This window comes from Trichosurus vulpecula, chromosome 4 (genome assembly GCF_011100635.1).
Source record: "Trichosurus vulpecula isolate mTriVul1 chromosome 4, mTriVul1.pri, whole genome shotgun sequence".
In the NCBI taxonomy this organism is placed as follows: Eukaryota; Metazoa; Chordata; class Mammalia; order Diprotodontia; family Phalangeridae; genus Trichosurus; species Trichosurus vulpecula.
Window position 1 is genome coordinate 153,326,460 of NC_050576.1, and position 27,368 is coordinate 153,353,827.

At 39.8% G+C, this 27,368-nt stretch overlaps 2 protein-coding genes across 2 annotated transcripts in view; one reads left to right on the top strand and one right to left on the bottom strand.

Annotated features, from left to right (window-relative positions):
* The window catches only part of TAF5L (TATA-box binding protein associated factor 5 like), a 31,149-nt gene extending 14,492 nt beyond the window's left edge, over positions 1-16,657 (bottom strand). Inside the window, exons 1-2 of the mRNA XM_036753439.1 lie at positions 16,507-16,657; positions 1,237-1,381 (exon numbers count right to left, since the gene is read on the bottom strand). Coding sequence (XP_036609334.1) covers positions 1,237-1,378 — 142 coding nt within the window. The 5' untranslated portion in view covers positions 1,379-1,381; positions 16,507-16,657. The remainder of the gene's footprint in view (positions 1-1,236; positions 1,382-16,506) is intronic.
* A 212-nt stretch (positions 16,658-16,869) lies between these two features.
* URB2 (URB2 ribosome biogenesis homolog) overlaps positions 16,870-27,368 on the top strand; it is a 48,647-nt gene continuing 38,148 nt past the window's right edge. Inside the window, exons 1-4 of the mRNA XM_036753349.1 lie at positions 16,870-16,989; positions 17,894-18,036; positions 21,137-21,313; positions 23,218-26,539. Coding sequence (XP_036609244.1) covers positions 17,911-18,036; positions 21,137-21,313; positions 23,218-26,539 — 3,625 coding nt within the window. The 5' untranslated portion in view covers positions 16,870-16,989; positions 17,894-17,910. The remainder of the gene's footprint in view (positions 16,990-17,893; positions 18,037-21,136; positions 21,314-23,217; positions 26,540-27,368) is intronic.

The window sequence follows — 27,368 nt, forward strand, 5'->3', positions numbered from 1 at the left end:
AGGAAGACCTAAGTTCAAATCCAGCCTCAGACATTCACTAGTTGTGTGATCCTGGACAAGTCACTTAACTTCTATTTGCCTTAATCCATTGAAGAAAGAAATGGCAAACTACTCTAGTATCTTTGCCAGGAAAACCCAACAAGGGTCATGAAGAGTTGGACGTGACTTGAATGACTGAGCAACAATGAAGTAAATTTATACATGGTCTCTAAAGCTTGCATGATTTTTAGCAGCCTTTGCTAGATTTTTTTTCCTTCTGCAAAAGCAGAAGAGGAAAGTAGAAAAATAAAGGGCATTTACAAAACCTTTTTTCATGGGCCGTTATGGTATATTACCAAGTGGCCTGCCTTCTGGTGAAGAGTCTCTTCACACTTAGCTGGTCCTCAGAAAGCAGACATAGACTGTTGGGGCCAAATATGATGCCTTTACAGAAGACTAGAAACTGGTAGAACTTATGTTTCACTGACATATAATTTAAGAAGCCAGAGTCACCTCCAAGCCATAATGAATTATCAGAGGAATACTCTGTGACTATAATGAAAGACATGGCATACAATTGAAACAACTTAATTCTGAACTATTTAAACAAATAGCTGACAACAAAAAATGAGAAATGGACAACTGATTATGGACACTAATTATAATAACTACACAAAAGTGTAACCAAAGTTATTGCTAAAGAAGGAGACCAAATCAGCTCAGAAAGTGCCTTAACTAGCAAATATTTAACTTACTTACTAAGTGGCAGGAAATGGTGGTAAAAACAACCCTAGTTTGGAATAGATGATAGACAATTAAGTCAACAAGCATTTAATAAGCTCCTATTATATGCTGAATAGACATGGACAATTAAGTCAACACGTATTAAGTGCCTACTATGTTTGAGGCACTGTGTGAAGTGCTGAGGAGTAAAAAAAAGTTAGTTTCTTAAGGAGCTCAGTCTAATAGGTTATTTCATAAGGTGGAGAGAAGTAGCCTAAGATATAATCAATTTAAAGAAAGCTGGGCAAGAGATCCAATTAAGCAAGGTTATCCCAAAGGCATTTAAGCGCAGAAATGGAACAATGACCAACAGAAGTAAAATGGAAAAGATCTACAAAAACTACTTTAAAAAACTCTTTTCATCACTAAGGGCAGGGGAACAACCCCATTTGTGCTTTTAGGAGAAGTAGAAATGGCATTAAAGAAGACTAAGAAGGGAAAAGTAGACAGACTGGACCATTAGCTACTTATTACCTGTGAGATTAGCTGCCATCTCTTCAGGAGTCTGAGACAGCCGCAATCCTTGTTTTAGGGGGCCTTCTGAATCTACATATTGGCGTCGTTTGAGGTAGCAGGACACTGCCATCTGAATCTGTTCTGTGCGTACTCGTTTCATGACCTCCAAAAGGAGAAAAAAGGTAATAAACCATATACAAAGCAAATCTTCATTTTTTGCTTTTTAATGATATAGCCAGTATCAATTATGAAGACCACGGATAGCATACAATTCCAAGATAACCATCAAATTCCACTGCAGGCAAAAATGTCAATCTTGCCCATCAAAGCTTTCATTAGGAGTTAACAAGGAATAAATATGACTGGTTTGAATTTTAAGATCTTTTATTTCTCCTGACTGGAACAGATTCTAATTAACACTCAAATCACATACACACAAAATCCTTCCAAAAACCTAAAACTAGACAGGAGGTTATGGGAGAAAAAATCTAGAAAACAGAAAAACTGGATCCTTAGACTCTGAGTAAGAGAAAAAGTTAGCAATTTGGCACACTATCAAATATATCTATTTCAAATCAAAAGGAAAAGACTGCCAACATTATATTACTCTGAAAACACTGCTTGAATATCCTTTTTCCTTTCTCATTATAAGGTACTATTTATATAAAAACATAATATAGTAGCAAAGTATTGGTATGTGTTGTAATTAGACTTAGAAAAAGCAGTCTCTTTTAAAAAAAAAAGTAGAGTTAATTTTCCATCTTCCAAAGAGTAAAAATCTTTTTCACATCTAATTATTGGACAATGATAAGCACACCTAGCACATATCATCTAGCTAAAGATGAAGAGCCCAGGGCAGGATTATGGTTAATGATAGTTGAATTTGGGATCCGTGTCATTTTCCTAAGTGTACATGATGCTAATGACCATCACAAAACAGAAGGAACACAATCTTTTTGTGAGGAGCTACTCTTCATATCCCTGAAGTTTTGCAGAGGGGGAAAGTAGAGCCTAAGAGTCAAGACCCTGACTATAGTGCAGAAAAAAGCTGCTGTACTCCCTCCTTTCCTTCTCATTCTAGAAATCCTGGCAAGGGTAGGTTAAAGGAAAAGGAAGTAGTCCTTCAATAGCAGTGATAAATAACATTGGGCCTCTTCCAGATGAACCAGAAGATCTTTGTGATATTGTTAGAAAATCCTTGTTCTTAGAATTCACTTATGGAGAATCATGATGATTGGTTTGCAAAATCATAAATCCAGAGCTAGAAGGAACCTCAGCCCAACCCCCTGAGTGACTTATCCAATGCCACATAGTAGTAAGCATCAGAGCTGGGTTTTGAAGGTAGGTCCCTTTGACTCCAGGGACAGTGCTTTTTCCATTGCAGGAACTAAGCATTGCTACATATATGAAAAAAAGTATAGCCCTGCAGCTTCCTAGGCATAGGCATATAGGCATAACCTTAAATCTCCTGACCTGCTACCTACACTTCATAAGCTATTCTGAAAGGTACACATCTAGACTAACCCTTACACCAGCCTTGTACCCAGTACTCTCAAGCTTGCATAATAATCCCTCTCATGCATCACCTCAGCTTTGCTTACAAACTTTTTCCAGTTTCTCTACTGCTAATTAAAGTCCAACCTCATGCTGGACTTAGAATGACAAACATTAGTGTACCCAAGGAGTAGGGGGTGGATGGGGGAGGTGCTAAACATAGATGGGATGAGGGTCTGAGAATATAAGAGTAGGGAAGGACCTCAGGAGTCTTCCAGTCTATCTCCTATATGGAATAGAATTTCACTCCTCACCATCCCTTTGTGCAATGATTAGTATCCACTTGAAAACCTCCAATGATGGGAAACTAAGACCAATCCACTTTTAACTCATATAAGGAGCTAAAATACATAGAGCTAAAATTTACTTCTCTACAACTTCCACCCATTGTTTCCAGTTCTGCCCTTTGGAGTCAAGCAAACAGATCTAATCCTTCTCCTAGATCTGCAAATATGTGAAGATAGCTGTCATGATACACTAAATCTTCTTTTCTCCAGACTAACCATAGTTCTTTTCAATTGCTTCATGGCATGGCTTCAAGTCCTGTCACCCATCTACTCATCTTAACTGAACACAATATTTCAAATGTAAACTGACTACGCTAACAGTACAGTGAGACCATAACCGCACTTTGTTTCTATTAATAAAAGTAAAAATCACCTGAGCTCTTGTGGCTTAGTCTTATCTTCTTGATTCTTATAGTGCTTGGAATTTGTTAAAACTTGTAGATCTTTTTTCACATGAACTGCTGTCTAGTTTTGCCTCCCCACCGTGTACTTATGCAATTCATTTTTTTAAACATGAGTGTGAGTATGCAAGGAGACACTGCATATGCCCACAATCTTCTCCAGCAGATTGTCCTCTCTATCCTGTTTCACTAATCAAATCATTTCCTCTCTACTGGCTGCTTCCTTGTTACCTACAAACATGCCCAATTCTCATTCCTCCTCCTCAAAAATCCCTCACTTGCTCTACCCATCCCCAGTAATTATCATCCTGTATCTGTTTAGCCTCTCTGTGGCTAAACTCCTTCAGAAGGCCATCTACAAATGACATCTCCATTTTCTTTCCTCTCATTCTCTTATCTCTTTGCAGTCTGACTTTCAACTGCATCATTCAACTAAAATGCTTCTCTCCAAAGGCATTAATGATCACAGTCCTCATCCTTCTTGACCTCTCTGCAGCTTTGACACTGTTAATCTCCCTCATTTCCTTGATACTCTCTTCTCTCTAGGTTTTTGTAACACTGTTGCTCTCTTCTGGTTCTCCTCCTATCTGTCTTGACTGTGTCTTCTCTGAATCCTTTGTTGAACCTTCATCCAGATTATGTCCAATAATTGTGGTTATCCCCCAAGGCTCTGTACTAGGCCCTCTCCTCTTTCCTTCAATACTGTGTTTCATCTGGTGATCTCACTAGCTTCCATGGTTTCAACTCTCATCTCTGTGCAGATGACTTTCATCACCTTCTTGTTCTTCCCTAACCTCTCTCCTGGACCTTCAGCTTTGCATCTCCAACTGCTTATTAGATATCTGAAACTCTATATCCTATAGATACATTAAACTCAACTCATTATCTTTCTACCTAAAGCCTCCTCTCTTCCTAAATTCCCTATTACTATTGATGGTACTATTATCTTCTCAGTCACTTGGGCTGTCAACCTAGGTCTCTTCTTCAGTGCCTCATTCTCTCCCATCCCCCCATCCCCTAATCAATTCTCAGGTCCTGCCAATTTCTACATCTCTTATATATGCCCTCTTCTCTCCCCTGATACTTTAATCACTCTGGCGCAGGCCTCATAACTTCATGACTGGACTACTTACTATAATAGCCTGTTGGCTGCTATCCCTGCCTCATTTTTGCCTACTCCAATCTATCTTCCACTCAACTGTCAAATTAATCTCCCTAAAGCATAGGACTGACTATATCACCTCCCTACCCATTCAATACCCATGTTACTTCCAGGATCAAATAACAAATCCTATGTTTGGCTTTTAAAGCCCTCCATAACTTGGCTTGTTCCTAACTTTCCAAACTTCTTACACTTTATTGCCTTCCACATACTCTATAATCCAGTGACCCTGATCCCCTTACTGTTTCTCGCACAAGATACTTCCTCTCCCAACTGAGCATTTTCACTGGCCATCTCCCATACCTGGGATGCTCCCTACTCATCCCTGCCTCTTGGCTTCCTTCAAGTCTCAGCGAAAGTTCTACCTTCTATGAAAAACCTTTCTCGGTCTTCCTTAATCTTAGTGCTTTTCCTTTGAGTCTACCCCCAAATTATCCTGTATATATCTTAGCTGTTTGAATGTTATCTCTCCCATAAGATGGTGAGCTCCTTGATTTCAGGACTTTATTCTATTTTATTGGTCCCTTTTTATATCTCCAGTGCTTAGCAAAGTGCCTAGCTATGTTGCTACTCAGTTGTGATGCCACTTGGGGTTTTCCTGGCAAAGATAGTGGAGTGGTTTGCCATTTCCTTCTCCTGCTCATTTTACAGATGAGGAACTGAGGTAAATAGGGTCAAGTGACTTGCTCAGGGCCACACGGCTATTAAGTGTCTGAGGCCAGATTTGTAACCAGGTCTTTCTGACTCCAAGCTGAGGACTCTGTCCACTGTGCCACCTAGCTGCCCTGCCTAGCTACAGCAGGTGCTTAATAAATGCTAGTTGACTAGACACCTGTGTGAAAGAAGAGGCAGAAAAACATGCAAGGCAGGCAGGAGAAACTGGTATGTGCAAATAATAATGGCAAGAACAATTATTTGCATCCATTGGAAGCTAATTATAGAGGATAAGATTTTCTCTCCAAATTAATTATAAACAGTATTCTCTGTAAAATCAGTTCCTGTAAATTATGACTTTTTTTCAAGATCAGTCAGTAAATCAATTGTAGAGCTTAATTAATAAAATAAAATCTAGCAATTAGTCTATTGCTCTAACTATACTGACACATAAAATACACAAATGAGAAACAATCCATTTACTTATAGTTGTTTCCAATGCACATATATTTCAAGTGAATTAAACATGCATGTGCGCCTGTGCTCATGCACACACACACACAGACCCCACCTATCCCTATTTTCAATGTCTAGCAAAACAAATTTTCCCCTCAAGGCTTATTCCCAAAGAAAAGGTCCATAGATGAATACATATATGCCTGCAAAAAAAAACTTTCTCTTTTCTGAAAATACGTAGTCCCAACAACAAAAATGCTTATTTTTCTTATTTAAAAGTTATCTCATTGATGTCTTTTGTTTTTATATGACATTTATTCCCAAATACATTCATCTCCATTGAGCCATCCTTTGCAACAAAGATTTAGAGAAGAAAAAATCAGTTCAGTAAACTAACCAACAAATTGGCAATGTATAGTGGTATATATGGTATTCCACACTCAAAGTTTTCCACTCTTGCAAAGAAGGGCGAATAGTGGTAGTGGTACTTTTTTTTTTGTCCTAGGCCAAATTTAGCCATATTTTATAACATTCATTTTCTTTTTTGTACTTTCCATTTATATTGCTATATATTGTATATGTTTGTTTTCCTGATTCTCTTACATTACGTTACATAAGTTAATTTAAGCCTTTTTAGTTAACTGGTGCATAGTAAATTCTGTTAAAGCTTCTCATTTTTATTTCTTTCTACATTTTTTCTTATAGATAGCAACTTGTGTGAGGGGGGTAGATTTCTTGTTAATTCTCCAATGCTTATTTTACTAGCTTGGCTATTGGCTTGCTTAACCCAACAAAATATTTAAGGCTATGATCATTAAGTTTGTGTTTTACTTCATTCATTTTCTTGGTATTTCTTTTTAAATCATGCTTTTAAGTTAATAATCTTTCCCTGGAATTAATTTTGCTCATACTACTTTGATGCTATTCTATTACCATAAGTTATTCCAAAGTTCTGCCTCATTCTAAGTTCCTTGAATTTACTTAAATTGTTATTTTTCTCTCTTTTTAAAATCTATTTCTTCCCACTTTTTAATTTTCTTTTTGACCCATTTAAGTGTGAGGTTCAAAGCCTTCTCTCTCCTCTTATTTTAAATACCATTATTTTGCTGTACCCTTTTCTAAGTTTTCCTTTGCTTTATCTTCCTTCCTTCTTTTCCTTTCTAACCTATCCTGAATTCTATTCTGTTGCATGGGCTACATGCCTTTACTTTTTTTATTGTGTTCCTCATGGAGGTAGAACTTCTGAAGTATCAAGTTTAACCTCCCTCTATCCCACTTGCAGAGCTTACCTCTTATCCTCCATTTTTGTAGTATCTCACTCTTAGAAACATCAATTCATGAAGGAAACAATGTGGCAGGGTAAGAGTCATTTTGTATCTTAAATTATGAAGCCCGGTCTTGACTTCTACCCTTGAAACGTGCACTCTACTCCTAAGGCCAACTTATCCTCTCTCTGGTTCTATATCCTCCCTACTGCACTGGTTGCTCTTAGAGACTCATACATCTCCTTTCCTGGTGGGATGAAGTCTCTTAGCATGCTTATTTTCCCCCAGATGAAACTCATTATAAGTTTTTGGCTTCTTTCCCACATGCCCCCTAAAGTGGGCACACTTATCTTTCTTTCCTCTCATTCCAACTTGTCCTCTTTATTGCTTTAATCCAATTATCCTGTACTTTCCTATACCAGTTTTAAGATTAAAGAAATATTCATTTCTCCACTATGGACTTGGGGGTGGGGAGGAGCACAACTCTGACTCCCTCTTCCTAAAATATGCAATTTTCTACTTTTGCTTCTTCTATAAAGCAAAAAATTCATAGAATTTAGTCTATGGAGTTCACTTTCTTTCCTTCCATACTCCTGATTCCTGAGTCCTATAGGTCCCTTTTTGTTTGTTGATGAACAGTGTCTTTGTTCTTTTACTCCTCTAATTTGCCTTTCTCTTGCTTCTCTTTGGAATATGTGTGCAATTTGAATATTCTGTTTACCTCTGGGTTTATTTTTACAGGAATATTTCAAAAAGTTTTTTAAAGTTAAAGGTCCATCATTTTACAGTGATGATTAAGCTCAATTTTTCAGGATATGTTATGGATTGCATCACGAGCTCTTTTCTTCTTTAGGCTATCTTATTCCACTCCTTACTGATTGCTCGTGACTATAGAGTAATGTTGAGTTAATCAAATTTGGGTTCTTTCACATTTAAAGTTCTTCTGGTTGCTAGTAAATCGTCTTATGTTACTGGGATTGTCAAATTTAACCACTACATTTTTTAGTGTTTCAAGCATAGAATTTTTCTTCTATTGGATCTGTGGACCCAAAAGATCATCATTTTACTGCTTCTACTTAGAAGTTTGGAACAGTTGCCTTGTGTTATTTTCTACAGTGTACATAGGCTCTTTTATATTCTTCTAGAGAAGACCTATGATCCTTAAGTTAATCCTGCACCTCAAATCTTCATGGTGAGTTGCTTTGTCTTATATAGAATTTATGTTTGGTTTTTTATTAATGTTGCCCCTTGCTTTTCTTCTGCCAAATTTTCTTGCACTTTAGTAGTATTTTTGGGTGCCAAATTTTATTTTCTCTCCTTGAATTTCAACTCATCATGTTTTCAATGTTTTCTGTTCTGCTGTTTGTTTTAAAATTCTGCATGCAGAGCTGTGATTTCCAATTAAATTTCCTTCTTAATATCTTGTTTTAAAAGAAATTTGCTTTCTCTTGTGACCCATTCTGGAATTTCTTCCTGTTGCTCCCTGATCTCTGCAAAAGCTGCAAGATTCTCATTTTGATTAGGGAATTTTGGTTCCTTTTCTCTCACAGTATACTTGTTGAAGGTGTTTTGGTCTCTTTCCACATTTTTATTTATTTTCATTCTGTCTTTATGTGCTTTTCCATTGGCTTATCAGCTTATGATCAATTTACTTCAGCTTTCTCTACCTTGACCTTTTATTTTAGCCTTCTTTTTGTGTTCCCAGGCACCTATCTCTGATTTTCTTCGTTAGTCTTAGGTCTTCCCTCTTTTACTGCTTGCATAGATCCCCACTCTCTTTTCAGCTGGGCGGGGGGAGGTTTGAAGGGGCAGAGAAGGGGGCTGGATCCCTGACCAGAATAAACCCAACTGCATTCCCAGTGCCCTTTTCCCCAGAAATGAAAGTTTTCCTCCCTCTAATTCTTTCTGCCCCAATACTGAGCTGTCCGTATCTTCTCGACTTCCAGCTGCTCTCCTTTTCCTTTGAGTGAATGGGGAGAATCAGTGCCTGCCTCCCCTTGTGGGGTAAAGGAGGAGCTCAGCTGAGTCAACTGATGTGGAAAAACAAGGAAAGCACCTACACAGCTAGAAGCAAACACATCGCAGAAGAGGGCATGAATAGGGTTTGTTGGGAAGTATCTATTGTTATAACTATGAATAGGCACAAGCAGACTTTTTGCAAGTGATAGTCCACAATAAACCACACCTCTACCATTATACAAATGACCAAAAGCTGCAGAGAATACAAGATTCCACTGTTTGTTAACTAAAACCTTTTGTTTCAGTAAAGATGAAGCCTTAAAGATTTTCTTCCAAAAAGTTCCTGTCAGGCATGTCAAAACTACAAGACTCGATGGAAGATATAACAGAAATAACATTGTCTGATGACCTTCTGATTATCAGGTAAGGCATAAAAAATGGAAGCATGTTTGCCAAAGGTATTTACCAGTGTCATGTGGGAGCTCCAGTGAAGAGTCAAAGTTGAAAAGGGATTCCCTATAGATGAAGTCCTCCATATGCTTGTGTACAGATGATATTGTGCTAGTTGGAGCAGGCCCTAAAACACTGCAGTGTCTCCTGGACAAGATCCATAACCACTCAGAAGAGTTTGTCCTAACAAGCCACTCAGGAAAAACCAAGAGGGAAAAAAATGCTTATCTTACAGACTATGCCATGCAGTTGGATGGACAGACAACCTTTAGAGCTTATCTATTTATCTTGGACAAACACTGCAAATGGAAAATGTGTTGTGTTCAGAATTAAGAATACAGGCCAGATTGTCTATAGAGAAAACTGAAGAACTCCATTCATGACCCCAAATTTCTCCCTTAGATGAAGGTCTCTCTTCTTGTTGTTTTAAAATAATTTTTATTGATATCTTTTGCTTTTATGTTACCTAGATTCTCCAATTCCTTTCCCTTATATCTACCAAAGTACCATCTTTTATAATAAAAAGTAGAAAAGAGTTCAGTAAAACAAATCAAAACATCAAAAAAGTCTGATATTACCTTCAGTGTTCCACACCTACTTCTGCAAAGAAGTGAAGGGTCTATTTTTTAAAAAATACACCAATATTCTACTGTTATTACATGCCTGCCAGTCATAATGTATCAGTCTCTAAAAAATTCATATTGATTATCATACAGAAGTAAAAGACAGACTCAGGATGAGTGTAAGCAGGTTGTAACATGACAAATAAAGAATGGCAAAGAATTAGAGAAAAGGATGCCATCAAAGTAATATATATTTTAAAAATGGGCTGATCACATGAGGGTGAAAGATAATTGTTGGAGAGCTTTCCAGGGGTAGCCATATGATATCAAAGGAAAATAAAAGAAAGATCTCTCACACACTGGGTGAACCCCTGTGGTGAAATTATGGGAGGACACAGATAAGAGTTACACAGAAGAGTTACCCATCCTTCCCTGCTCTCTCTGTATCTTTAGAATGAGCATCCATATGGTTAATTAGAAAGGTCACAGGATAAAAGTGTGCATGGACTAGTAAAAATCCATTAATACCACCAGAAAAATAACTAAGAAGTTTTTTTTTAAATTGAGACAAGTTTTACCATGGGACCGAGGGTCTGAGAATTGTATATTGGTTTACTTTCTAGTCAACTGTTGGGGGCTGGAGGAGAGAGAAGGCAACTTAAGTCAAATAGTTAAAATTCAACTTAATTTGGGTTCAATATTTTATTCATCTTAATATTAAACTGCTTTCAGTAGAATAAGATAAATCTGAACATATACAAAAACAACTCCTTGGTTTCCTCATATTTTTTGACTATTATTAAATGTCTTTTTCTGAACAGGAACAATGATTATGCTGACAAATTAACATCACTTTACTTCCTAAGGCATTACGTATGGCATCCCTTAGTAATCATCTTTTGCAGCCATATGCTACCTGGTTTTTTTTTTTTTTTTGGCAGCACAATTGGGGTTAAGTGATTTGCCCAAAGTCACACAGCTAGTACATGTGTCAAGTGTCTGGGGTCGCATTTGAACTCAGGTCCTCCTGACTCCAGGGCTGGTACTCTACTCACTGTGCCTCCTAGCTGCCCCGCTACCTGTTTTTAGATTACCCATTATTATATCAAAGAAATTTGATTGAAAGAGTATTACTGAAATGAGAGTCAGCCTTGAGTCCCAAACCTGTTGCTGACTGGCTATATGACCTTAAGCAAGTCACTGACCTCCTGCTTTCTCATCAATGAGACAAATAATAATGTTCACAGTTTATTCTAGATTAAAACAAACCTTACCTAAAGGGCTTTTAGCACAGATGGCTCCTAGAGCTGCTGATATATCATCCAGTTTTTAAAAAATCCATTAAGAGTCTAATGTGTGCAAGGCATCGTGCCAGACATGGCGGATATACAGATAGATGATAGTCTTACTCCCAAGGAATTTATAATTTACTGGGGGAAGGAGGTAGGGAAGAAAAGACAAGCATATAAGTAGAAATGAAGTATGAAGGACAAATGGAGACAAAATGACATAAGAAATTTAAGGAGGCTCAAAAGAGACACATTCTTCCATTATGTTAACAATAAACTACAAAAGTAGAAAGTGCTACTAGTTACAAATGAGCAATTATTAGCAGGTTTTACTTTTGTAAACATTTGTTTTGGACAATTTACTCAGTAGGGTTTGTTGGGAAGTATCTATTGTTATAACTATGTTTCAGCTCATGAATACTTGCAAAACAGTCACGGTAGTGTATAGGATGCTAGGTGGCGCAGTGAGTGGAGTATCGGGCCTGGTGTCAGAAGACTTATCTTCCAGAGTACAAATCAGGCTTCAGACACTTAATAGCTGTGGGACCCTGGGTAATGCATTTAATCCTGTTTACCTCAGTTTCCTCATCTGTAAAATGAGCTGGAGGAAATGGCAAATCACTCCAGTACTTCTGCCATGAAAACCCCAAATGGGGTCACAAAGAGTCAGATATGACTGAAACAACTCAACAACAACACAAGAATACACACACAAAGGACATTTGGGAAAGAAGAATGACTTTCAGCCGGGAGTGAGGAGTGGGATGGATTATAGAAGGCTTTGTTCAAGACATGGCACCTGATTTAGATCTTTAGGAAAGGTGAGGAAGGTTTAAGTAGAGTATCCAAGTACTACGGATAACATAAGCAAAGGTTATGGGGTTGAGAAAAGATTTGCAGAGATTACCCCCCAACACTAGAACCCTACAAGACACTTCCTTTTCACACTAGGTTTCCTCAAGGTTCAGTTCAATTGCTACTCCATCCTCATTTCCTTGGTTACTGGGGGAAATCTCCTCAATAAAAATGAATTTGTATATATTTTGTATTTACTTATCTGCATACCTGCTTTTCACCTTTGCAACATCTCCTGAACGCATGCTCTTCTCTCCTCTGACACTGCCACAAAACTCTAGTGTTGGCCCTCATCACCTTACCCTTGGACTACTGCAACTGCCTGCTGGTGAGTTTGCCTGACTCAAGTCTCTCCCTACTCCAATCAATCCTCCATTCAGCCACTAGTGATTTTCCTAAAATGTAGGTCCACTCATGTCATGCTTATATTTAATAAACCCCAGTGTCCCCTATTGTCTCCAGGATCAAATAAAAAAGGCTGTCTGTTAATCAAAGTCTTTGAAACCTAGCCACCTCCAACCTTTACAATCTTTTTCTACCTTACTTCCCCACACATATATGATCCAGCGACACTGGTCTCTTCATTGTTCCATGAACAAGTTAATCCATCTCTAAGCATTTGTCCCCCATGTTCAGAATGCTCTCTCGCTACCCTCCAACTACCCACATCTTGCCTTCCTTTAGTCCCAACTCCAATCCCACCTTCTACAGGAAGCCTTCCCTAACCCCTCTTAATTCTAATGCCTCCGCTCTGTTAATTACTTCCTATTTATCCTGCATATAGCTTGATTGATATTTATTTGTCTACAGGTTGTCTCCTGTAAGTTTCTTGGGGGCAGGTACTATCTTTTGCCTCCTTTTGTGTCTTGCTTAGCACAGTGCTTGGCATACAGCACATGCTTAATGAATGTTTATTGATTGATGTAATGTTAGCTCCTTGAAGCAGGGACTGTTTCTTTTTTTCTTTTCTGTCTGTCTCCAGTGCCTTGCAGTTCCTGCTACATAGCAGTAGCCCAAAAAATGCTTGTGGAATGGAATGGCAAAATAATAGGAGAAAGAGTAATTTTAATTTGTGAAGGGAAATAGAATGAACTAAGGCTACAGAGGGTAGATTGCGGAGGACCTTGAAAAGCAGGACAAGGAGTTTATATTTTATTGGGGCTAGGCAATGGAGTGCCAGGAAAGAGTTGAGCACAGAGCAGTGATGTGATTAGGATTAAGTTTTCCTCATTTGTTGGACTACATGATCTCTTAAGGTCCTTTCTAGCTTTGATATTCCATGATCTCACAGGGAAGATTACTGTGTTAGTGGAATGAAAGGCAGATTGAGTGAGAGCAAAGAGACTGGCAGGCAATAATTTAGGTGAGAACTAGAGCTGCTGTAGTGAGAGTGGAAAGTAGGGGACATATTAGAGAGAACCTGAAAGGACTTGCCAAATAGATAAGTCGGCTGAGGAAAGGCAAATAGAGTCAATATTGATTGTAAGGTCTCAAGCAAAGGAGGATTGGCATGGTGGTAGAGTTATCTACAAAAATAAATGGGGGAAGAAAAGCATCATAAAAGCAAACTTTTGAGTCACCATACCTGAGGCACTATCAATCAAACAATAATTGACATTCATTTATTAAACACTTATTACATACCAGACATTGGGCTTAAGCACTGGGATATAAAACCAAGGCAAAAGAAAAAGCACAGTCCCTGCCCTTAAGAAACATATACACTAACGTGGAAGACAATCTAAATGAACAGGCACACATACAATACATACAGAGTGGAAAAGAGGTAACTTTAGAGGAGAAGGCTCAAGTGATCGGGGGAACTAGGAAGGTCTCCTGAAGAGGGTAGCATTTGAGCTGAATTTTGAAAGAAGCCAGAGATGTCAAAAGGTGGAGATAAAGAGGTAAAACATTCCAGGAATGGGGACAGCCAGGGAAAGTCATCATGGGCAAAGAAACAGCAAGTTGGTGGTGTCACTGGACCATAGAGTGAATAGAGAAGAGTAAGACTGAAATAAATAGTAGGAAAAGGCCAGGTTATGAAGATCCGTAAATGCCAAACCAAAGACTTAATATTTGATCCTGTAGGTAGAAAGGAGCTACCAATGCTTACTGAGCAAAGGAATGACATGGTCAGACCTATACATTAGGAAAATCCCTTTGGCAGATGTATGGTAAACGAATCAGAGTGGGAAGAGACAAAAGGCAGATCAACCAGAAGGTTATTGCAATAGTCCAGGTAAGAGGTTATGAGAGCCTGAACAAGTGTAGAGCAAGAAACACACAGGAGTGATATTACTAAGTTAGAAGTGACAAGATTTAGCAATTGACTGTATATGTAGAGTGAGAGTGATGCTTCAGGTGAACCCTGAAGTTGAGAATCTAGTAGACTGAGAGGGGAGAGTTTTGGGGAAAAGAGAATAAATTCTATTTTGGACATATTGAGTTCTACATGCCAATGAAACATCCAGATTGAATATATAGGACCAGAGCTCAGATAAGAAACTACAGTAGGAAAAACATAACTGAAATAATCTGCATAGGGATGATAACTGAACCTATGGGAGCTGAGGAGGTAACTGAGACAGCATAGAGCAAGAAAAGGGCCCAGGACAGGCCTTGGAAGCACACTCACAGTTAAGTGTGACTTGGATGAAGAGCCAACAAAGTCTGAGGAGCACTCCAGGAGGAAGGAGAAGGAAGAACAAACAATGTTAGGAAACCCCAGAGAAACAATGGCAAAGTATGACTACTTTACAAAAAAAAGCAACACTATTAAAAGTCACACATTTACTTGTGGGCTGATTCTTCAAGGGAGAAAACAAGCCCATCTTCTTACCAGCAATCTAAAACAAGATTTTAAAAAGTGCTAATGATTAATAAAAGAAGCCAAATTAAAAAAACAAAAGTTATTATACTAATTTAGCATTTATGAAGCCTCTGTCACGTGCCAGGCACTGAGTTAAGTGCTGGGGATACAAATACAAAATGGAAGGAATGAGTAAAAAACCACAGATTAAATGCTTACTATATGTGAAGCACTGGAGTTTCAAATAGTAAATGCAGGCAATTTGTCCTCAAGGAACTTACATTCTATTCAAAATTGAAAACAAAATCAAAAAGGGTTCTAACCTAGGAAGAAAAAAATTAAACATCACAGAAAGGAGTTTAAGTTGCATCTGATCTGATGAATTCAGTCAACTTGGCTCCCCAGTTTCCTAAGAAGCTGGGTAGGTTAACCCCAGAGTCTGCAATAATTAGCTCCCTGACCCCACCCAGTCACCACTTAGACTGGAATCATCTAGCTCTGCAAGGTGTCTAGCTTAGGGAAAATTACACTATTAACACCGTATCTCAAGTAAAAGTCCCAATTAGGGTTATCATGCTGAGGTCAGAGACTATAACTTACAAATCTAAGTAACTTAACGTGGATGCTTAAATAGAGAAGAGTTTCTTTGGGTCATAGGTACTCTTGTACAAATTAGGAGATCTAGATTAGAAAAGCAACACTAACTACTGGTTGAAGGAAGCAAACTGCACAAAGCTTCACTGCACTGACTTTCGCTAACTTTAAAAATGATAGCAATTCTCACAATCCACTCTCTTCAGATGTTTTACCTTAAAAAATATTTTTTTTAACAGACTTGAAGGGGAGGCACGTCCCTCTAGAACCTACAACTTTTTAGCAGCAGAATCTGCTCAACAGCATAGAAACTCATTTTGCCAGAAGGAGCAAAATGTCTAGGCATCATGCTACACCTCTAGACACCATGTGTCACTCGCAGGTTAGGGAGATTTGCATATGTACCCACGCTGGAGAACCGTTGAGTTTGACCTTGAATTTGGTTAAATGTGACTGGGGGGAAAGTGTTTTCTTAAAGTTTATTCCGGGCTCCACCAGGTTGGTCCCTTGGGAGCTGTCCTTTACCCAACTCTGTCCCCATCATGACTTAAAGCGAGTCCCCCTCCTTCCCGGCCGGCTTCGGATTCCCTCTCCGCGGTCCCTCCCGCTCCTCCGGCGTGGAGGATGTGTCGGTGCCCGCCGGGGAAGGAGATGGAGGCTGCAGCGGCAGGCGGATGAGAGAGGGCAGGAGCAGCCAGAGTACCGTCTGCCTTCTTTCCTCTCGAAGCAGGCCGGGCGCAGGCGGCGCGGTGCCCCAGCAGCTGCCCGGCGCTGGGCGAGCTCCGGGGGCCGCCGCCGCCTCCTCCCCCACCCCCCACGCGGCCGGGAGCAGCAGCCGCAGCGCGTGCCCCGCGCTAGGCCTCACCCCCGCGCGCCGGCTCCAGAGAGAGGCGGGCGGCGGCGGCGGCGCTGCTCCGCTCTCGGCCTGCGCGCGCTCAGACTCGCGACCCCCCTCCTTCCCGCCCGCCCGCCAGCCAGCCCCACACTCACTGAACATCCCAGGCGGCTCCGGCTCCTCCTGCCGCCGCAGCCACCCGGAACCCGCCGCCTCTGCCTCCCTCGCCTCTGCGACACGTTCCCACTCGGACTGCCGATTCAGCCCGGCCCCCGGCTCCCGGTCCCCGCCGCCGCCACTGCGGCTCGAGGCGACCGCTCCATGACTGACTGACACGGAGCGGACCGGCGGGGCTGGGCCGCTCAGACCCTCTAACGCGCAACCCCCTCCACCAATAGGCGAGCGGCCTCGGCGATTGGCTGGAAATGCCTGGCGTGCGTGACTCCCCACCCCTCCTCTGCCGGCCGGCGGCGCCTAGGCGGAAGGAACGTAGGTGGAGGCTCTGGGAACCTACCCACGTGGTTAGCAACGTGGGAATCTGAGCTTCTCCGCTTTGGAGGGGTGCTGAAGCTGACCGTTCTGCCGGTCTGTCCGTCAGCCTGCCTTTCTTCTTCGTCCTTCCGGGACACCCCGTCTGGGTAAGTGTCGACCCCTTTAGGGTGAGGAGTCTGGAGGTGGTCGCTGTCCTTCCTGGGAACTCTCCTTCCTGACCTCGCCCCGCTCCTCGCTTTCGCTGGACTCATATTAGTTTGATTAATAAAGCATTATTTGAATCCCTACTGTGCTCCTGGTACCTTAGGCTCTGAGTTTTTCGGTACACGGGCGTACTTTGTTCCATCTTATTTTCTGCCGACTGTCTCTTCACACCCTGTTCTGTAATCCGTGTTAGAGGTCCACTGGGGACAATTACTTAAGCAACCAATCAGCTTAACTGAATAATACTGGAAATTTTTGCTTTGTAAATATACAAAAAGTCGATTTAGGTTGCTTTGAATAGTAGGTGTAAACAACTGGAAGTATCTTTACATTTAAAGAAGCAATTGCTTTTCGCAATGGATCTTTCCTTTCGGGAATATCACGAATATACTGTTTTCATAGAAGTGTACAGAAATTCATCACTTAATTTTCTTCTAATCTAAAAAAGAAATGTGAAAACAAAATTGAGTGGTTTGATTTATGGAGGACTTTATGTAAGTTCATTCAACATTTAACTCAACCTAAAGTAGGTCAAATCCTGAGACTGGAGAAGAAGAGAAGTTAGCAAATGAGAACAAATCTTGCAGCTCACCAAAAACAGAATGTTTATTTGTGTGCATGTAGTGTAGTGAATCTTTGTCAGGATTTTCCTGTAGGTCACAGAGCTTTGTTAACAGAATCACAATATTTGTGTTTGTCGATGATGTTAATCTACTTTTTCTAAAGACGTTAATCTAGATAGACTATTTCATGTAAGCACAATTAGTAACATTGTCTCTTATTGGCTTTTTAGTGCTTGTGAGGTTTGCTTTTAATTTTTTTTTCCTATAACTTGTCTTATTACAGAGGGAGTACTTGTCATAATGGCTGCTATTTATTCTGGTATATCCCTTAAGTTGAAAAGTAACAAAACTGCCTGGGAAGACAAACTGAAATTGGCTCACTTTGCATGGATTTCTCATCAGTGTTTTCTTCCAAATAAAGAACAAGTAAGTCTATGCTGAGGTCTTTAACAAGATTTTTAAAACGTTTTTGGTATTAGCATTATTATGAAAATAGTTTTGATGTAGTGGACACCCTTTGAGAACCCCGGATCTTGAGTAATATTATATACATAGGTCTTTAGTTTTGGTAATATAACAAGGTATATATTATACCTTCACTTTGAATTATTGCAGATCAATACTTTTATAAAGTCTTAGAATTGCCTGGAACACTGAAAAGTTAAATGATTTGCCAGCCAGTATATCTGTCAGAGGGAGGACTTGACCCCAGATCTTCTTGACTCAGCAACCAGTTTTCTTCTCCACTTTGTCATGTTGACACTTGTGTTAATTAAGATGTAGATAAACTGGATATAGAAGGCATTTGCTTAAGGTCACATAGAGAGTATGATAATAGAATCTAGGTTACTTTTCTTCAGGAACTTTTTTGTAAACTTTAAAGTTTACAAAATATTTAAATATATCTCATCCCCACTTTATGCTTACAACAACCTTTCGAATAAGCTTACTACTTATTGTTGTGACTGTTGTAAAGAAGTGGAAACTGAGGCAGAGAGAAGTTGTGAGTTGCTATAGAGGATGGAATGGCATCAGATACTTAATTGTTTGGAAAGTGACTTCACTTCCCTGGGCCTAAATTTCCTCATCTGTAAAATGGGGATAATAATAGCACTCATCTCCCAGGGTTGTTGTGAAAATCCAAAGAGATAATACATGCAAAGTGCTTTGCAAACCTCAAAATACTATGTAAGTGTGAGCTGTTGTTATTTCTACATATTATGATAGAAAATTTAATTTTTTTCCCAGTCTGCTGTATTTGGGTTGATCATTGATATAGAGAAAGGGCATTTCTCTTTCTGGTTTTTATACATCTCGTTTAGGAAGTTATGCTTATCATTAGGTTCTTGGGAAACACTGAAGGTCTTCAGGTGAAGAGGTTATACCATGTGTAACAACTTGGAAAGGTTGATCAAAAGATAGTTTTACCAAGAGGAAAAAGTATTTATGATGATCAGCTATATTTTTTGAGGTTTTAGGCTGCTTAAAGCCAGGGGCCATATAATATCATTAATATATAAATGATACTCCTTATCCACTATCATTGGGACACAGTTTCAACAATCCGGCTAGCAGCTGCTGTGGAGGGGTGTAAAATCAACAACAACCAGCTCACAGAATGCTGCAAAAGCCCAGCTTCTTTTGATCTGCTTTACTAAGAAACAATGTTAAGGGGTTGACAATCTCACTTTAATCCAGCATACAAATACCATTCACTTAGTTCAGGGGAAAAAGTGAGCACCCTGAACTTCAGAGCAAATACAAACAAACTACAAATATCGACGGACAGACCAAATACAATTTATAGTTACCAACATCTAAGTTCAGCCCAGGAACTCATAACAAGGCTGGCCCAGAGTCACTCGTGCCACCATGGCTGTGGGTCAGAGCTCTGGAAAAGAGAAAGCCAACCCCTGGTTTTATATCTTTTTCACGTGACCTAAAATCGTCACAAAGAGACGACTTAAACCCATGTGGTCTAAAAGCCTCTGATGCCACAAACATGTCACTCAAACCCATGTAAACTAGGCTTTCCCTTCAGGAAGGAGGTCATCAAGGACTCCTAATTTAATCAAGGAAATAAAGGCCAAACTCTTCAAGGGCACTTGGTTGAACTAAGTGCTAAGAGCCCATTTTGATTGCCAACAGACACACCCATTGAGTTATTTTCTAGAAATGGTGATGGTTTTGCTAACTAACTATACTGTCTCTCCTGGTCCGTCTTGTGATCAAAGGCATACATTTGTAAGATGAAGAGCTAGTGCTAGGTGTGTGGTCCAAGGCTATGGAACAAAGCAGAACTTTGACCCGTTGGATTTGAATTGAACACCTTGTGTTTATTAATACCACTAGTGAACTATCTGACATATTTAGCCACAGATTAGAGTCCCTCCAAGTTTTCATTGAGCATCTACTATTTGCCAGCATTTTATTCTGGAGCATCTAGAGTAGCTGTTTGCAATCTTTTTGGTCTCAGGACTTGAAAATTATTGAGGACCCCAAAGAACTTTTATGTGTGTTATATCCATCAATGTTTACTGTTTTAGAAATGAAAACTGATAAAGTTTTATGAATTCATTTAAAATGACAATGATAAACCCATTACATGTTAATATAATATATATATAACATAATATATAATATTTTCTAAAACAAAAAGATTATGTGAAGAGTGGCAGTGTTTTACATATTTTTGCAAATCCCTTTACTTTCTGACATAACAGAAGCCAGCAAGATTCTCATATCTGCTTCTGCATCCAATCTTTTGCAGCGTTCCTTTAGAGAAATACATGAAGAAAACCTGGCCTCACCCAGATATATAGTTGGAAAAGGAAGGCATATAATAGGCAACATCTTAGTATTATTATCCAAATAGTTTTGATGTCACAGACACACTTTGAGAACCCCTGATCTTGAGTAATGTTATATACATAGGTCCTTAATAGCCACTATATGGTCATTACAATCTCTCATTCCTTTCTCTCAAGGAACATTGAAATAAAATGGATGCCAGGGATACACAGCAATCGTCTTCCTCAGCACTTATCTCAGTACATCCTATTTCTGACATTTTATACCCTCATTAGTAATGTTCCTACAGCTTTTTGTCAGTAGTCAATAAATCTGACTTTATAGGCAAAATTTGTTTTGCCTGAATCTACCTTGCAACATGACAATTCCCTGCAACTACCGTTGTGCATTTGAAATGAAATGTGTTTTAAAGATGAAAAATTTAAGGGCTTCAGCAGTATTTTTTCCTCTCAATGAAGGAGAAGAAAGTTCAAAGGGATTTTTTCTTTTGATTGTTACTTTTTTAGAAAAATAAATAAAAGTATGTAATTATCTCTTGGTGCACTTATTGCCAAAGTTGAGTTATGAAAGGTGGATTTTCTATGACAGATAAATTTGAGCTTAAATAAAAATCTATTAAAATAACCCCCAAATTTCTTAAATTTTGTTATAAATACTACATATCATCATTTTTTCTATATAGTATTTTCACAAAATTAACTCCCTTCAAATGTAGGTATTACTTGACTGGGCAAGACACAGTTTGGTTACATATTACAAGAAAAAACTTGAACTGAAGGAGGACATTGTTGAAAGACTTTGGATCTACCTGGATAGCATCCTGCACAGCAGAAAGTTACAGACTCTAATCAAGAATGGAAAGACAGTAAACCTCCATTTTTCACTAGCCAAGGTAACTTCGCTTACTCATGTTATCCCACAAATGATTTATATTTTCCCTTGCACCCAGTTGCTAGTATCTCACTTCTCAAGGTGGTACGAAATGATTTTCTGTTTGAAAGTCAATCAGTAAGCCTTTATTAAGTATTTAAAATGTCAGACAGTGTGCTAAGCTAAGCTTTGGGGATACAGAGAGGGGGGAAAACAGCCCTTGCCCACAAGTTGTTTACATTCTAATGGGGGTGTAAAAAAATGGATACATACAAGATGCAGAGTAGGTAGAAGGTAAAAGATTAAGGCTGAGGGCAAGACCCACTGCACTGTGATCCTCATAGACTGTTAAAGTTGAAGGAAATTTAGCCATCTAGTACCTTCATTTTACAGAGGAGGAAGCTCAAGTCCATAGAGATGGAATGAGGTAGTCACTAGTGCACAGGGCGCCAGGTGTGACGTTAGGATGACTTGAGCTCAGATCCAGCCTCAGACACTTGCTAGCTGTGTGACTGGGCAGCTCACATAACTGCTGCCTGTTTTAGTTTCCTCATCTGTAAAATGGGGATAATAATGGCACCCACCTCCCAGGGTTGTTGTGAGGATAAACTGAGATAATTGTAAAACATTTTGCAAACCTCAGAGCGCTAAAGGAAATGCTAGTTGTTGTTAAGAAACCCAACTATTTAATGAAATTTGGGACTGTAACTCAGCTCTCTTGATTGCACGCTCAGTACTTTGTCCACACCTCCATGCTTCCTTCCTTTTGACTCATTATTCAACTTCAAGCTTGAATATTTCATTTTTTTCTACCTGCATAGTGAGCATGATACCTCTGTACACTATTGACAGACACATTGAGAATCAGTATGAACCTTTTCAGGTGATTCGAGATCCATGAAGTTCTCAGATGTATTCAGTCAGACTGTATTCCCCACCTACTCCTCTGTACCACTAGTTTGTTTCATAAAGAACCAAGTCCTTTCTGTTATTGGGCTCTGCTGGAGGCTGGACTACTGTCTGCCAGTAATTAGGGAAATCTGTGAGTGGGTGGGCAGGGTATGGTAGAAGCTCAAGACAGAAGGAAAGTAGATCAAATTCGAAGACTTGAGGAAAATAGAAGTTGGCAAAGGCCTAATTGGTCTGTTAATATAGTGACGGTGGGGTGACACTCGTAAGGGCCTGAGATGAATGAATGAATCAGTCCCCCATCAGAGCTCAAAGCTGATGGAATATATGATGAAGATTAGAACTCTGAAGTGCAGAGAGTATAGGAATTACTACTTTCCCAGACTCTAGCTGCTTCCTAGAAGTCCTGTGCTGAGCTGCATGATGGTGGTCATGTTTGGACCTTGCTGCCTCCTATTAACTCAGCCATCCCCACCAATTCAGGGTCCTATATACCTGGTGTAAAAAGTTATTCAGTATTTCCAGGTACAAATTGGAATGGAACTATATTTCGTTATATAATTTTTAATTGAATTTTATAGATAATTGGCTGAAATTTGGATATGGGAAGATGTGATGGATTCATTTTCCAGAATTGAGGAATGTGCAAGACAAGGGCCCTTTTGTGAACCAAAGCATGATCTTTTTGCATACTGGCCAAAACAAATGCAAAATGGGGTGTAGTTCTGCTAGCATCAAAAGCACAAATTACCTTATGAGAATTCCTTAGAGTGACTTTTGGGCATTGTGATGAGAAAAAGTTCCCTACCTGTGCTTTATACTTTCGTTTTACAACCGTGTTATGGTTAGTTTAGATGTGATCTTAAAAAATATTTTGAAGAAAAAGTCTAGTCCCCAGTTTAAAATGAGTTAGGTGGTCATCAGGATGGCTTTATGCCATCCTCATGTTGTATTTCCATGCCATTGGGGCAGTGCCAGTGTTTTATTATTATCATTATTTTTATTTTTCATCTTCAGATCATAAATGAAAGAATATCTGAGTTCTCTGCTTCTGATACCCAAAGAAATGTGTGTGCTGTGCTGAGCTGCTGCCAAGGCGTTCTCTCAACGCCCGCTCTTGCTGTCATATACACAGCCAAGCATGAGCTGATACTGGAATTATTAAACAAGCTGTGCTGGCTGGCATGTCGACGTCCAGAAGGAACCTTTATATCCCAGCTGTTTGAGGTTCTCCACTTGGCCTTTAGTCAGTATCTCCTGATCCAGCGTCAGCAAGTCAATCCAAACCGTGTGTTTGGGGAAGTGATTGGGCACCTATTCCAGCCGTGCCTTGTCTTAAGACACTTGCTTTCTGTTGGCACGTGGGCACAGTGTGACCAAGGCCGTGTGCGGCAGTACCTGAGCAGGGAAGTTCGGAATCAGATTGAGTTGGTCATTCAAGGGGGAATCTTTCAGCCAGAATTATTGTCTTCTTACAAAGAGGAGCTCCTATTGAAAGAACAGTCAAAGGACAAGAAGAAAGAGGCTATTAAAAATATCCTGACACCAACTGACACCATGATCAACAAATTGGTTGATGTGGGCTCCTGTGAACCATCTCTCCATGTAACTGTTGTGGCTAACTCAGTGTCTTTACTATATAAACTCTTTTTGGATTCTTACTCTAAGGAAGAAAATCAACTCATTTGTTTCCATTTGCTCCCCAAGCTTTTTGGCTGTCTGAGGATTTCATGCCTGCCAGACGAGCAGGTAGAAGCCCTTTTGCTATCAGACTGGACTAATGAACTTTTGGTTGTAGAACAGCTCCTGAACTTGGTGGCCAACAACAGTATCTACAACGTGGCTGCTGACCGGATCCGGCACAAGGAGATCCAATTCCAGTTTTATCGCCAACTTGCTGAGCTCCTGATAAAACATTCGCGGGCCTCTGTGCCAGCATGGTTCCGATGTCTCAAGACTTTGATCTCCTTGAACCATCTGATTGTGGAGCCAGATCTGGATGACCTAGTTGCTTCAGCCTGGATTGATGCAGAAGTAACTGAGCCTCGAACCAAGAAATCTCAGGAATCCCTCATCGATGCACTGTTCCAGACTTATGCCAAACTCAGACAGGTGCCTCGGTTATTTGAAGAAGTTTTGGGTGTGATCTGTCGGCCAGCTGCTGACCACCTGAGGCAACCCGTTTTGACTTTGAACCTGACGGTAGCGCTTCGGGATTGTCTCGTGGAGTTGCCTCCAAATCAGATTCTGGATACTTGGTCGCTTCTGCTAGAGAAGTGCCAGGCATTGGTGCTGCCTTATGTGAAGGGTGATTCTGACATGGCCCTCAAGTTGCTGTCCCTGAGTTTATTGCTGCATGGTATCTTGTTTAGCATGAGATGTTTGGATAGCGGCACTCCACTGCCTGTTGTCAAGCGCACTCAGCGGGTAATGGAGAAAATGCTTCAAGAGGTCATTCAGCCTATGCTTAACCTTCTGAGCAATTACCAGTCCCAGACTTCAAAGCTTGATCTATGGCTAGAGAAGGTCAGGGATTCCGCACTCCTGCTCTCCTATACATGGGCAGAAATTGACACTATGCTTAGTTTGAACTGCAGGCAATATGTCCCTGTAGTAGGGGCTGCCAGCATTTCCTCCGAGACCTTGAACCTCTCTTCATTCCTTGCAGGCATCAATATGAAACAGTGGGAAAAGGTAGAAGAACTTACAAAGCATTTTGCCTTTACTAGCAGGTATTGCTTAGAACTGCTCTATATGCAGAAAATGAAAAGGACTTTAATGCGAATGAGCTTCCAGTCTGATATAGACCTCCAGACTTTAAGGGATGATGCTGCCTTCATTCTGCATTCTGGCAACAAAAGCATGAAACAAGGGGAGATAACTATGTGGAATCAGCAAATAGGGACATTGAGTGCTTCCTCTTACCCAGTTGCACACTGGCACTTGATTATGTCAAATCTTACAATTCTTATTTCCTATCTCTCTTCAAATGATGTGACCTATATAGCCAGTGTACTGCTTGGGACTCTGCCCACGACTAAAACCCAGGAAAGCTCAGCAGAGGAAGAATCATCTATTACAATTGGACAAGTGTCCCGAGCTTTGTTTCACAGTCCCCTTTTTCCAGAAATGCAATCTCTCCACTCTGCTTTCTTAAGCTGTGTAATTGAGAGATGCACTAGGATTCTGCTTTCTGGCAACCATAACGACAAGAAACTCCTAAGTCAACAGTTACCCTGGCTTTTTGAAAAAGATCACATAATTATAACACAGTGGGAACTCAAATCTGAAAAACATAGACCTGAAACTTTGGAATCAAAGGAAGGAGTTGCTCAGAACTTACTGACATTAGCAAAGACAGACATCCCCATTATTTTGAAGGGAGACCAACTAGAGAGAATCATGGACTTACTGGAATTTTTTTCTGTTTTAAAACTAGACTCTCTCTTGCCATCGCACCATGTACACTGTTTTCTTTTGTTACTATCCATGGCAACCAACACCAAAGCTGATAGCTCTTGCTTGTCAACAGGGAGTCTCAAATTTCTAATGACTTCTTACCAGCTCCTTGATTACTTACAAAGGGGCAAAAATGCCCGCTTAATGTTTAAGATCATGTATGCTAGTGATATATTTGAGGTCATATTGACTTCGCTGTTTAATGTAAGCAAGAGATTTCTCATTGACGTGGACACACCTTGCTGGTTGGAATTTCTCCAGGTAATAGGGACTTTCTTAGAACATTTTTTTGAGGTAACTGTCCAGTTGAAGTTGAGTCTGGTCCTCAATTTTGAGAAAATCTTATCGTTTCTCTCAAGTTGCACGATATACAAGGAAGCAACCTCAGGCAAGCACTTGGAAAACAGAGACTCCCCAAGCAGGCAACTTCTTTTGGTGTCTCTAACTAAGTTGTGTCAAATTTTGAGTTGTTATGTTGAGCAGAAGAAGTTCTCAAGTAGGCTACCTGATTTATTACAGCAAGCCATCCTCCACACCGGCATATTTGTCCAGCATTGCTCAGAGAACAAAGACTGGCTCCTTCCTTCAGTTTTCATTTCATCTGTTACTACGCTCCTTGAAGTTGAACTGAACCATCAATCCAGGGCCAGAGACTCAGTGTGTTCAGAAGCCAAAGACAGCATGCTGCTTTCCCATACTGCTCAGTATAGGAAAGTTTATTCTTGGATATTGACAGAATTGCCAAGTCTGGCAGCAAATGACCAGTCATTCAAGTTAGCCTTGCAGTTCTTGACACTGTTCTCTTCGATTCTAGAGTTGCATCCTAGCGAGGATACAGTTTTTGTTAGTATATTTCATTCCATAAAAAGAGTACTTGCTGGTATGTTGCTTTTTTCTTCAGCTAATTCTGTATTGCATACTATGAATTGTTGGGAAAAAAATGCCTCTGGGACTCTTGCTTGTTTAAAATTTGACTACATATAATTTTGAAGTCTAGTACTCTCTTTTTTTCTTAATGGCCAGCCACCCATCCGCCCTTGATTAAACTGGATGGAACAGTTCCAGTTGTTCAACTTCCCAAGTGATAATGGCTCTTTCTTTTCTCAGACTCTTCCGAGAAAAGACTAGTCTGTGTCCAGTGTTTCTTAATACAAGCATACTTTGTATAAGGTTGCCCTGACCAATGACCTTTTTGTAGAGAGACACCATTGTGTGGTAGAGAGAACTTTGGAGTTTGGATCAGGAGACCACAATTCCACTTGAGGGTCTGACTCTTACTAAATGTGTGACCCTGGGCCAGTTTTAGCCTCTCAGCTTCAGTTTTCTTGTTTGGAAAAGTGGTCTGTTAATGCTTGCATTATCTACTTTGCATCCTTCTTGTGAAACAAGGGTTTTTTTTAAACCTACAACCTATATAAATGTGAACTCTTATTATAACAAAATCTAATCATAGTCGTGAAAATTTAATATCATTTGGCCAATCACCTATTTTTCATGTTATTCCTGAAGAATGACCTTCCCCCATTCTCAGAATAATGCTTTAAAATGCATAAACTAAAGTGCATAGAATTACAAAGGAAACTAATTATTGAAATTCAGTTATGAAAATATTTTTTTAAAAAGTTAGTGAACTCCAGGTTAATAATCCCTAAATTAGAAGTATTAAGTAGGATATGCCAGCATTATTATTTGTTTTTGTTTTAGAGCTG